Source organism: Dermochelys coriacea, chromosome 3, assembly GCF_009764565.3.
Source record: "Dermochelys coriacea isolate rDerCor1 chromosome 3, rDerCor1.pri.v4, whole genome shotgun sequence".
Lineage (NCBI taxonomy): Eukaryota > Metazoa > Chordata > Testudines > Dermochelyidae > Dermochelys > Dermochelys coriacea.
Window position 1 is genome coordinate 169,852,349 of NC_050070.1, and position 13,865 is coordinate 169,866,213.

Consider the following 13,865-nt stretch of genomic DNA (forward strand, 5'->3'; position numbering starts at 1 on the left):
TTACTGCCACTTGAACAAATTATCCCCCAGTTTCTCTGGATGCACACCACTCTAAATCCAATGATCTTGATTCTTCACTGATTTACACCACTGTAAATCAGGAGTAACTCCAGTGGAGTCATGCTGGTATCCAAGTTATATCAAAGGAAGGTCTCAGGACCAGACTCTGAGTTGATATCCATGACCATAGATTTTTCTAAAGCTAATGGAGACATACCAACTTACACCATCTCTATTCACTTCAGAAGGTCTATGCTCATTGACACCAGCTGTGGACCTGGCCCTTAGGAGCAATGTCCCCCATGTTCTCATAACACCTACTGGCCTACTTAAAGTTTTGCCTGAATAAGAAATGAATAAGGGCTTCAGGACTGGGCCCATTAATGTTAATGAGACATACTCATGGATAGCAAGGGAAGAATATTTCCTTAGAAATGTAGTGTGTTAAAAAGCTGCCAGGAAAATGCATCAGTCTGACTATTGTGAAACATAAACAGATTTGGGGCCAATTGACGTAAATTGATATAGTTGCACTGGAGTCAATAGAGCTGTGCTGATTGACCTCAGCTGAGGATCTGCCTCTGTATTTGGAAAGGTAATATGTTTCTCTGAAGAGATCTCCTTCTTTCTGGGGCAAACACTGTGCTCCTTACTCAGGTGAGATTCGGCCCAGTGGATGGAAATGAAAAGTCTAATTACTGCTGAACTCTCCAGGAAATAGGCAGTTGGTTCCAGCCAGCTCTATCAATCAGACCTCCTTTAAAAAAAAAAAAGGGGGGGGGGCTTCAGTGTTGGCTTTGTAAGAGACATTCTTTGCCTCAACAACTGTTTCTTTGTCTGATTCCACCCCTTTTTTTTTAGGGTTGCTCCTTTGCACTTTCCTTAAGAAACATATGTCAACTCACCTTTTCAGCCCCGGGCTAGGAAGGTTCTGCTGAACAGCAAATCCATGTAATTTGCTTCTATATTGTGTCACCCTTTTATTTAGCAAACGCACATTCCAGCAAACACTTTCACAACAGGGCATTGACAGGAAATGTTCAAAGTACTGGGCAGCACTCTAACCACTCAAATCCCAATGACTTTAATAGGAGACTTGCACATTAGTAAGCCAGACTGCTCTTTAAAAATAGTATAATTTGTTTTCTTAATGGAGGCAGAAGGTTATAGAAGCTTTCCCAGGAGCAGAACCACATTGAGAGACAGTCTGCAAGGTGCTAAGCACCCTTAATGAGATGGCCAGTGACTCCCAGAAGGCGCTAAATATCTTATAGAATTGGGACCTAATAATATTTTTCTTTTAGGAAGCTAGAGAAGTCCAAATGCATGTTCTGGCTGAGTTCTGTGATTGCAAACAATGATCATAAAAGTCACTGTTTCTGCTAACTCTGTCGGTGTTTTGTTAAAGGCCCCTTATTTTGAGGGGTTTATGAATCGGTTGTAAAAAATTGTTCTGGGCTAAAATTCAGCATATAAATTCTCCGCCCCGGCAGCTGAATGTTTTTACAAAGTTTGAAAAAGTATTTGATTTTCCTTCCTTTCATCTGGAGAGGGTATAAAATCATGTTGCTGGTTTCATCTGCACTTTTTTTGTTAGATCATATAGTATCCTCTATTTCTTTGCTTACCTCCACACCATCCCCTACACATCTGGGGCCATATTCACTTCTTGTTATAACTCTCATTGTTCCCGATTCTGGTCTCTCACCTGGATAGGTCAGGAACATCTCCTGCATTGATGTGAGATCTGAATCAGATCACTTACTTCAATAGGTGATTATTCCAGGGCAGAATTTTGTCCCCAGGAAATACCCAATCCATGTAACTGTCCTCTTGCACAGCCATTGAATTGCCACACTTTTTGGCCACTTTACTACACTGACATCTGTTTACTGATGTCCACCTGGCATGTAGTTAAATTATACCACCTTTATCACTGCTGAATTTGATCCCTGAAGTTAGGAGAGTCTTCCTGAAATACAATTGCATATTGTTTCTTGTAGCTATTGTGTAATCTTTGTTCTGTTTTCTCAAGGCTGGGGGAAGTTTGCTCGCTTGACACGAGCCCTCACAAGCAGCCGGGGCGTCTTGCAGCAGCTTGCTCCAAGCGTGCAGAAAGGAGAGAACGTTCACAAGCATTCCCGACTTGCTGAGGTGAGAGAGAGTATGGAGCATGTAACTAGATTGTGATTGCTGAATCAGTATGTCTGTATATGGAATTCAACGTGTGGTCAGAAGACAAGATTCATAACCCTCAAATCACTGTCTTCTAGTGCAGTTTACAGATGAATGACCCACCTAAATGCCACTGTAAGTGAAGTACTTCCATCTTTACTCTGGTAGATGTAAGTAGGTCTCATTTTGTCCCAAATTACCAAGACCTTATCCATGGAGAAATTACATTAGACCTAGTTTACATATCTTTTGCATATGGGGAAGAGTAGAAGGAAAGTGGAAATCCAGTGGAAAAGGTACTCAGAGGGCTAACTGTGGGGAAAGGTGATTACATAATATTTCCATGTCCTCATGTAGCTGACAATATTCTCTCTATACTAGCTATGCACCATCTGTGCTCTTTTGCCATCAAGTTCAGTCTTGGAAGGGAGGGAATCCAGGAACAAGCATGCTATGCAGTAAGTCCCCCTGGACAATGAATCAATAAGTGCTGTCCATAAAATGTCATGTAAACTAAGCATAATATTAGGATCTACACTCATATGGTCATCAGAGAGGTCATATAACAATATTAATACTAACCAGTATTTTTCACTTAAATTTTGCCTTTCTTCCAAGGATCTCAAAGTTCACTAGGATCTATGAGTGCTCATGTGAGCATAATTGGGGTGAAAAAAGCTATGGGTAGTACAGCAGAGAAGCCTAGGAAATACCTATTGGCTGAGGACTGTCAGTGTAGGAAGGGCTGGGAGAACATCTAGGAGGAAGCTGAATCTGAGGATTTGTGGTCTTCAGAAGCCAGATGTCTTCTCTTGTTGCTGTTGATCAATATTGTAGTCATCCACTCACTTTATAGAAGCTTTCCCAGAAGCAGAACCACATTAAGAGAGACAGTCTGCAAGGTGCTAAGCATCCTTAATGAGATAGTCAGCAACTCCCAGAAGGGACTTAGTTTCTTGCAAAATTGGGACCTAATAATATTTTTCTTTTAGGAAGCTAGAAAAGTCCAAATGCATGTTCTGGCTGAGTTTCTGTGATTGCAAAGTAATGATAGTAAAAGTCACTGTTACTGCTAACTCTGTTGGTGTTTCATTAAAGGCCCCTTATTTTGAGGGATTTATGAATCGGTTGTAAAAAATTGTTCTGGGCCAAAATTCGGCATACAAATTCTGGGGTAATTTAGGACACTTGAAAAGGGATTGTCATTTTCCATCAGGTTTCACACATGAACGTCACTCATTCATCTGAATCTCTTAAAATAAAGAGTTCAGTAAGCTGGCAGGTGTTTTTAATATTTATCCTATATAAACTATGCTTGTTAGCTCTCATATAGTGATTTTTATCTGTAGATCTCATAGCGAATTATAAGGGAAGGTATATATCTTTATCCCAATTTACAGGATGTGGAACTGAATCACAGAGAAGTGAAGTGATTTTGCTCAAAATTACCTAGCTTGTCAGATGTAGAACTGAGATGAAAACCCAGCACGCCTGACTACGAGGCCAGTGCTTTATCAATTAGACCATGCTGCTTTTGCTGTGTGGGAGCTTCAGAAGGTCACTTTGTCTGTAATTGGTTCTGTGGCCCTTTCACTCACATGCAGGGCCTGAGATTGCCCAAATATATTTGTGTCTACTCCTACTGGAATTCATTTCATTTAGAAAGACAATTCTGTAAGTAAAATGGTTGAAATTCTGCACAATAATTTCCTTACTCCTGTTTAACTCCACAATATCATTATGACAAAAAAAGGAAGGAGAAATCTTAAGTGTCTTTCAGCAGCTGGGGCCCATGTTGAGTGCACAGCTTTATTATGTGGGGGAAAAACCCAACTCTGCTGCCATTCATCACTGATATCTACAGTAATGCACGCTTCCAGTATTGTGCTCTCAGTCTTAAAAATATATCCAACTCCTGCAGCCCAATTCTGCCCTCAAGGATGCAACTCTCCTTCATATAATTTGGAATTGTACCCATGTAAGAGTCTGACCCAACTCCCACTGAAGTAATTTACAAGTTGCTTTTTGGCCAATAGGATCCTGAAATATTTTAGACTGATTAGAAACTATACATGAGAGAGTGGACAGAACCAACTGCATAACTGCACATAGCAATGCTGTAAACAGTTTAGGGAAGCAAAGGACACTGTTTAGTTGATCCTATAAATAATTTAAGGAGGCAAAGTGTCAGGCAAGGATTTGAAAGAGGATCAAACGGCATCATGAAAAGGTCAAGCGTTAGGTGGGCTGTGGTCAATGCAGATGGGTGGGTATAGAACTTACAACCACGTTTTCCATCTGAACTCAAGGAGGAAGTATTAGCAGCCTAAGGGTTTGTACCCTCTTGGTAGGGCTCCAGCCACTAGAGGGAGAGACAGTCGCAAACATCCTGCAGTGGGTTCATGAGCTTTGCCTACACTGAACATTCAGCATCCATTGTCAGCAACAGGTGAAGCTGCACTGGTGATGACAACAGTTTAGAGAAGAAAAGGAGTACTTGTGGCACCTTAGAGACTAACAAATTTATTAGAGCATAAGCTTTCGTGAGTTACAGCTCACTTCAAGGACAAGTACTCCTTTTCTTTTTGCGAATACAGACTAACATGGCTGCTACTCTGAAACCTGTCATTATGCAGTTTAGAGAAGGTCTTCCTGATGTGGTCTTGAAAATGGGTTAGCCCAATATACCCAAGCACTTCAACCAGCCATATGTCTGTACCAAGGAAATTGCCTCAGTTGCTGACAACAGGTACAAAATGTCTTGGTGTAGATAAGACTTTAGTGTAGCTAAATCTGTCATTGCTTAATGGTCTCTGTGGGAGGTGTGGGTACTCAGCATCTCTGAGAACCTACTCCAACATGTATCATGACCTCTATGAAAAACAGGTGAGCTCCTGGCCCATATCTGCACTATAACTTAACGTGAGCCTGAAATGCACATGTATGTGGCTGTGACAATGCAGACTACAGAGCTTGTGTATTCTGTCTTTGATTCTTCTCTGCACTCAGTTAATCAAGAATGAAAACTTGATTTCAGTAGTCGTCCTATGTTGCTGGCACTGCTGGGAAAGTCTTCACCTTGTGGTAGCTTAGGTATGGCAGAATTTTGGGCAACTCTCCTCCCCACCTCTGCCTTCTTTAAACACCTCTAAAGAACTTCAAGACCTATCATCAATCATCTTTCCTTCATTTCAATGTTTTCTTTTTCCAGTGCATGCTAGAACTTAGAAACACAAGACCAGTTTCTGATCTCATTTTAATAATAATAATGCCTAGCTGTTATATAGCACTTTTCACTGGTACATCTAAAAGCAGTTTACAAAGGAGATAAGCATCATCCCCATTTTACAGATAGGGAAACTGAGGTACAGAGGTAAAAAGCCTGCTCAATATCACCCAGCGGGCCAGTGGCAGAGCCAGGAACAGAATCCAGGTGTCCTGAGTCCTAGCTGAGTGTTCTGTCCACTAGGGATCACTGCCTCATGATGTCAATTCACAGTTACTCCAATGAACTCAATGAGTGGATAATGTATTCAATAAGATTTTGCACTGGTGCAGATGGCAGGTTCATTTCTACTAATAAAGGGCAGGAACTTATTTTACATGTATGGAATGAGTTCCTTTAATTGCCACTTGAATATTGCACTCATTGTTTTAAAATGGTCATTGGGTCTGATTCTGATCTCATTTACATCATTGTATATTGGGAGTAACTGTACTGAAGCCAAAGGTGTTAGACCAGAGTAAAAGCTGGGTATGTGTAATCAGAAACAGGACCATTTTTCTTTACTTAGAGTGTTTGGTTGGTTTTAGCTTGGTAGCCTTCTTGTTCTATAAAAGTCTCTGGACTATTTTGGACATGAAATGATGTATTTGCAAGCCTTATGTGAGAGCTTTTCTACTGCTCTGAACAAACTTCAGCCAGTTTAGAGTATTAAATTCAAGTTAAAAATTCATTCTTTTTTCTCTACTGACTGTCAGTGGTATTTGCTCTAGAAGTCTCTGTATTTATTGGAGTAATATCTTGTAAGTTAACTTACCTCAAGAAAGGTGCTTGATTGCAAAAGGCCTTTGTTTATCCACTGAGCAGGTAAAGTGTGGAAAGTGTCAGTGTAAGCTTCTACCCTTTATCAGTATGACCCTGAGAGGATAATTCTGTCTGCATGCCCATTCTGTTCTTGGCCGCTCTGCTGAGAGCGCCAGTTTGTGCTGTGACAGTGGTGGTATGACGTGGACACTCATTCACCATGCGCTAAGTTGAGACCACGTATTCATTTCGCGTGGGCCACTGAACAGCTGCCAGATAGTAACAAGTTTTAGATTTCTCTGGCCATGGCAAGCATACATTTTTAATATGGAAAACTCCGAAATGTATTGTATAGTAAATGCTAAGATGTGCTATGATTTTGAAAGAGATTCAATGAAGTTGCAATGGAATATAAACTAATCAATACCCTTTTACAATTTGACCACCACGCAGCTGACTTACGAACCTTTGTCCCTGGACATTGGGCACTATACGTGTTCTCTGTACTGATGCTATTGGCTGATTTATTCTGAACATTTGCCATGAAATTCTGTGTTCACAGGATTATGTCACAATTAAAAACGCAATAGGTATAAGCTATAAAAGTAGTTAAATTTATAGTGGCTCTTGGCAGCACTGCTTAATAACGGGTATACCAGCATTTCCATTGTCAACTTTCCTTTTCAGGGACTTATAACTCAAATTCTACTTCAAATAGAAACTTAGAACGTGGACTCTTTGCCCACTAGGGTTGTGTTTGTGTGTGAGAGTGTGAATGAATGCAAAAGGGAGGTGTGGCTGCAAATGATTGATTTTTTTTTTCAATCATAAAAGACCTTAAAACAAATTACAGTGGCAACTTGTTGATTAACTTTGAGTACTAACTGTTGACACCGTCCCCATTTCTGTAAGGAGTCTGTGGTATAAATATTTGTATTTTGTGATATGTTAAAAATATTAATACAGCCAGGCAAAACTTTGATGAAAATTGTCACTTCTCCACTCTAAATAATATTCTATGGCTTTAAAGAGCTATTAAAACATCAGGCATTCTTACCAAAAATAATAAACACAGATAGTACTATAGTAGTAGCAGATGAATCATAAATAATTGGGGCAATACTTCTATTAATAACTTTCTGAAATAAATCTTTTATTGTGCTATAAACACAAAATGGAAAAAAAACCCTCCTAAAATAGGTTGGTTTCATTTATTTAGGCGTCTAGTTCTGACAGTAATGAGGTATTTATTTATTACATGTTTTGGATTGTAACCCACATCAGTTGCTTTAATAGTCATCTTCCTCTCCCCCCCTCCTACTCCCCCCACCCAGGAGCAGAAATGCATGGCTAGTAGCTGGAATAGAATTGGTACACATAGGCTGGTAACCACCACAGGTCTTGGGGTACATCTCCCAGGTGGGTGCTCCAAAGAGGATTGTGCTTCAGGGTGGCACAATCCTTTCCAGAGCTCACAGATGCATGGTAGAGCATTCTGATACACCACCCTTTAAAGCTGGTGTAGCATGTGCCTCTCTCTGTGCTTGGCTAGCTTTGCTGGCTGGTGCAGAGGCTGTGGGGACAAGGCCCTGCTCTTTTATGCCCCTTTGGGGGTGATTTACATTCTTGGAGGCATTATGAAGGAGCAGCTGGACTGTGTGTCACCCCTCATGTCAGGGGCTCAAGGCGGGGAAACAGCTCGTCCCAGTTTTCCATACACCTATACAGCTGCCAGGCAAAACCTAGCCCTTCGGTCGTAATCTTCTTGGGTCTTTCTCTGTGTTTTTTCTGCAGTGCTGGGCACACTGCTAGTGCTTAATGACAAAAGCAATCCTGTGATGACTCATTTAGAACAGTCAGGTTCATTAGAGGGTTTATTCCTCCTCCCAATTTTTTAAAAAAAGAGTTTGGTGCCTGTGAAAGTTCCCAGGTTGGCAGCTCCAGAGACAGAAGTCAAGTTGGTTATCTACAGAACAGGTAGAGCACAGTGCAAGCTGACCTACTCCTCTGCCTCCCTCTCCATGGGTGAGAGGATAGTTCAGTCTCTGTGGCTTTGGATTTCCTTCTGAGAATGGCAACAAGGCCCCAGATGTGCTGATGGTGTTTGCAACATGCACATATCTCTGAGGAGCTCAGCTAAAGCTGAGACTACCTACTAATTTAAAGGTTTCAGAGTAGCAGCCGTGTTAGTCTGTAATGCATCCGATGAAGTGAGCTGTAGCTCACGAAAGCTTATGCTCTAATAAATTTGTTAGTCTCTAAGGTGCCACGGGTACTCCTTTTCTTTCTACTAATTTAAACAGGTCAAGTAGCCATCAGTTGTTAACTATATTTGGTCCTTTTCAACCTGGACTAGAATTGAACTGGAGACCTAGAGATGAAATATCTATTACTAAGCCGTGAGCCTTTCAGTTCAGTGCAGAAGAGCATGATCTACAAAACAAAAAGGAAGACAGACTTAAGTCCTCTTATTTCCTATGCTGCAGTCATTGGACCTCTCATATATAAAGGGAGAGTAATTCTCTTGATAGTTGATAACATTTAAGAAAACTAAAGCAGTCAAGTTGTGTATCTTCATAATGACTTGAGCCTCAAGGTCTGATTCTCCTTACACTTAATTCAGTTGTGCATCAGTGTACCTTCACTGACTTTACTGAAGTTACTTCTGATATACATCAGAGTAACTGGGAACAGAATTTGGCCCTTAGTTTCTAGGCCAGATACAGATAGATTTTACCTTTCTTTGTTTCTATCATACATATACCTGTGTGAATACATGAGTAAGCTTCCAGACAGTGTTTTTCTAATTTACATAAAGCAAGATTTTCAAACGCTCTTAGTGTTAATTAAGAGTTGGCGGTTTTACCATTGAGTTTCAGGGTCTCAGGATTAGGCCATTCTGAGTGCATTTGAAAATTTCACCTGTAGAATCTAAATTCTAAAATATAGTTTACTCATACTAAGGACAAGTTATTTTTAGTTTTCAGGGTTTTTCACTGTCAAGATTCATGTGTATATTTCCAGATTTAAAGGGTGGTTGTCAGGATGGTTGTCAGAATGTCTGCCTGTGGCTATATTAAAGTAACAATGTCGATGGAGATTAACGTAGATGTATGCCAAAAATGACAACCCTAGTCTCCAAGGACCTTATGATGGCATAAGTAGTATGACCCCCAAGAGCACCTCAGTGCCAGATGACCTGGAAGTACCTGACATTTACCAGTGAGTTTCAGCTGGTCTAACCAGGCCAGTGCACCCCAACTCACTACTGTCACAACTTCCATGACCCATTTTAAATACAAATTATCATATGTGAACTGGTGACAATGGTGATAATATCATTGTGAAATGTATGTATTAACACTAGATGAGGAATTACTTTAATATTATGCTTTAAAATCTGCGACCAAAAGGAGAGAATCAGTTTTTCTCCCAGACAGGAAGGAAGACAGCTACCTACCTGTCATATATAAAGTAAGATTAGTAGAATTAAAACAATGGAAGCCCAATTCACACATGAATAATCAGGGGGATGGGAAGCCCACAGGAAGGGAAGAACAGCATGAGATCATCCCGAGTCTGGTGACAAAAGTGTGAGTTTAGGAAGATAGAAGGAGAGAGAAGACACCATCTTGGTATCCATTGCTGGACAGACACAAGGGGCCAGACCTGTTGCAAGATGAGAAAAATGGGCCCTTCAACCAAGAGGGTTGAAGTCTCAGGAAACTGAACATAGGTGAGAAACCTGCTTAGGCAAAGATCTTTCACCTAGAAAGACAAAGGAAACTCAGCACCTTGTTCTTCTGTGGAAGGTCCTGACTGAGAGAGAGTCAGCTATGGCTGGAAATAAAAAGATTGGTAAGAAATCGACCTTGAATCAAGGCTGTAGCTTGTTGAGTTTAAATTTTAGACTTTTAGATGTGTGTTTTCACTTTTTATTTGCTTGTAACCATTTCTGCTTTTATCTCTTTTATTTGGTATCACTTAATCCATGGTCTTTTGTTAACAAACTTATTATATTTTTACTATAAACCAATTCAGTGCTGTGTTTGAAGGGAAGGGTGTGTTTTATCCCAGTTAAATGAATAAGCTGTGATGTATTGACACCTCAGCAGAGTACAAACTTGGTATATTCTGTGAAAGCACAGTGGTAGGGGCTGTACATTGCAGAGAAGCATCTCTGAGAAGCTTGGAGGTTAGAGTTCACTGATACTTACCTGCTAGGCTGGGAGATTCTTGAGGAGTTTGCTGGTGAGGAAGACAGACCGGTGTGGCAGGAAAGTGAGACACAATCTAATCACCAGCAAAACTCTCCCTTGCGCAGGCAGAGAGGTCACACAGTGGCTCACAGCTCTGGGTATCCTCAGCAGCATGTTACAAGAGGCAACTGCGGTTTTGCCCTGCATTTAAGAGGTGGTAAAAATGTTCTAGCAGTGGCTGGGACCATTAAGTATTATAACTAAAATCTACTTAATTGACCTGCAGAATGTCACTCTGGGTTATACCTGCTATTGTCAGAGATGGGAAGTGCGTGCTGACCAATTTATTGCAATGGATGAGTAGTCTGGATGAGTCCACTTGCCCCTCAGACTGCATTTCAGACTTGGATTCACCCACAGTGGTTCAAAAGGATATTCTGAATCAGTTCATCCATGGGCACCTGCCCAAGCCACTGCCCCAGCCAGTACCACATACTTTTGGGGGGATGGCAGTGGTCAGCTGCAGCCTCTTGATAGAGAGGGGGTTATTGCCACCTCACATCACCTCAAGCTTCTTTAACCACCCAAGGGCAGATTTCCTGTCGCATGGAGCACTGGATGAATAAGGTCCAGGACTGGCAGGATATGGCTCCAGGAATGCTTTGTGATAGCCAGGACCAAATCCTAGACTGGAGTGCTCTAATAGGATTCTAATTACAGCTTCACATGCTGATCCTCTGTTTTGCGGTTGTTTCTGGAAACTAAGTTCAGCATAGGAGGTCACATTTGCCTACATTTTTCATATTGTTCTGGATTGTTGATGATTCTCTGTTTGATCTTGGGTGTACACAGTCTGCAAATCAATTACTCTGGGGGGCATTCTGCACCAAAAAATTAAAAACTCTGCACACAATGTTTTAAAATTCTGCAAGTTTTATTTGTCAATAAATAAATGCAGAGGGTCCAGCATGGCAATGGGGAGCACAGGCCACCTGGCTGTGCAAAGGTGGGAGATCACCCTGCAGCCTCCCTGCCTCCGCATCCCCCGGGCACAGACTCAGTGGTGATACTGCACCTGACCCTGACACAGCAGAAGGCCAGGGCCTGCCCCAGAAACACCCTGGGGCTCTGCCCCTCTGCGCCAGGTGCACCAGGTGTGGGGCAGGCAGGCTCAACAAGGCAGGATCCAAATGTGGAGGGGCTCGGTGTGAGAGGATTCTGTGTGGGATAATCTGGGTGCAGGCAGCTCAGTGAGGAGTTCAGGTGTGGGGGGATCTGGATGCACAGAGGATCATTGGGTGTGGGGGTTTCAGGTGCAGCATAATAGGACCCTGCAGGGGCTTCCAGGTGAAAGTGTTTGGGGCTCAGCGGAAGGGTCTGGGCGTGGGGGTCTCAGCATGGGAAGGGGTCTGGATGCTGGGGAGTGGGGATTGGTGGGGTGGGAGTCTGGGTGCAGATAGTTGGGGGTCAGTGGCATGGGGTCTGGATGAGGGGGCTCAGGATGGTGCAGGGGGGTGGGGCTACTCATGGTGGAGGTTTGAGTGCATGGAGCTCAGTGGGGGGTGGTCTAAGTGCACAGGTGGGGGTCTGGGTGCGGGGGGGCTCCAGATGCCGGGGTTGAGGTTCAATGGGGTGGAGTTCAGGTATGGGAGGGTAGGGGTGTCTGGGTGTACAGGGTGACACTTGGCATGGGTGACTGGGTATGGGAGGTCCGGATGCATGAGGGTCAGGTAAGCAGATCCCTGTACAGTGACCCTTCCCCCTGCAGCTTCCTGTACAGTGACCCCTCCCCCCGCAGCTGAGGAGGAATGGGGACAGGAAGCAGGGGAGGATGCTGAGCTTCCTGCAGCTGGGGGAGGTTTCTTGGGGTGGGTCTGTCGCAGACCCAGCCACTCCTTGTAGGGGAAGAGGAAATCCTGTCCTCTCCTGCCTCCAACCCAGCCAGGACTAGCACCTGATCCCAGATCAGGGTAGGAGCCACTGGCTGGGGCGTCCCTAGCCCTGTGGTGATTTACCTCTCCACCGGCCGCTCCAGCAATGTACTTGCACTGCTAGGGAGTGGTGTGTGACTACTCTTGCAGCTTCCCTTTTCTTCCCTGTCATTTTTCTGTTTGGAAGCAAAGAAATCTGCAGAATTCATTTCCCCTGTACACGTGCAGTGGTGCATAAATCCCCCAGGAGTAATCTATCTATGGCTCTGATTAGCTCAGGCTGCCCCCTCCTGGAGAAAATGTTGGACTCTGGCCTGATCATCAGGCCTGATTTTCCACAGCCTTGCACCTCACACGGTCATTTATATCTGTGCAAAATGAGTGTGAAATGCTACCATTCTAGTGTGGTGCTGTTTTGCACTTACTCTGTACAGGTGTAAATGACCATAAAAGGTGCAGAAGAACAAAGAATCGGGCCCTAGGATGCTTATAAAGACAGAATCTCAGAGCTGATTGTTCTCCTTTTTTCCTTTCAGTTTAATCTGTTGGAAATAACCATCAGCTCACAAAGATCATTTTAAAAAGGTTCAGCAAAGTCTGCAAATAAAAGTCTGCATATAAATGATATTAAAAAGCTGATGTGTGGATAACTCCTGTGAGGGCATATTGTCTGATCTCCTCCTACAGGTGGCAGCGATTTATTTTCCTTTTCCCCATTCTTCAAAGCAAATTAATAGCCATGCTAGTAGTAAACATGAAAAAAAAATGGAAGATCTAAAAAGTTTTCTCAGATTTCGCTTGTTTGGCATTGACTCACCTCCCTCTGGCAATACCCTTGTCTTCCTCTCAATTTTTTCCTATCACTGAGTCAATGCAAGCCTTCACATTTTTTATTTGAGGAAAAAGTGTAAGAGCCTGATTCTGATCTCACACTGGTTTCATGCTTGTGTGCGTCCATTGACTTACATGGAGTCGCTCCTGATTTACACTAGCGTGAGATGTGCATCAGGTCCAAAACCTTTCAGACATGATTCTATTCAGTTATTCCAGTGTATTAATCAGGCCTAATGAAGGCAGTGAAGTTACACTGGGGTAAAATCAATCCAAGGCCCAATTCCAAAAAGGACTTAACTTCAAGCTGAGAGTGTGGTCAATGAGTTTTAAGTGCATGCTTAAAGTTAAGCCTTTGCTTAAGTGCTTTGTTGAATTTGGGCCTATATGAGGTCAGAATCAGATCCTAGGTCTTCAGATATTCAATACTCCTGATGTCTGAATTATTTTAATGGAAAGTGAAAGTTAAAAGCTGGCATAATTTACTGAGCTAATGGTACAATTTTGTGGTGTTGAAAGCAAAGTGAGATTTACTCTTATGCCTCACAAAGTAGCACAACGAAGTCCAATTAATTCATGCCGCATCATAGCATCAATATAGCAGAGAATTAAATCAACAGCGTTCAGAGGCAGCGTGGTCCAGTGGTGATTGGCACTGGGCTGGGAATAAGGAGAGCTAGGTATTATTCCTGGTTTTGCCAG

At 42.5% G+C, this 13,865-nt stretch overlaps 1 protein-coding gene across 1 annotated transcript in view; it reads left to right on the forward strand.

Moving 5' to 3' along the window:
* KCNH1 (potassium voltage-gated channel subfamily H member 1) overlaps positions 1-13,865 on the forward strand; it is a 311,734-nt gene that overhangs the window by 39,183 nt on the left and 258,686 nt on the right. Inside the window, 1 exon segment of the mRNA XM_038397908.2 lies at positions 2,036-2,154. Coding sequence (XP_038253836.1) covers positions 2,036-2,154 — 119 coding nt within the window.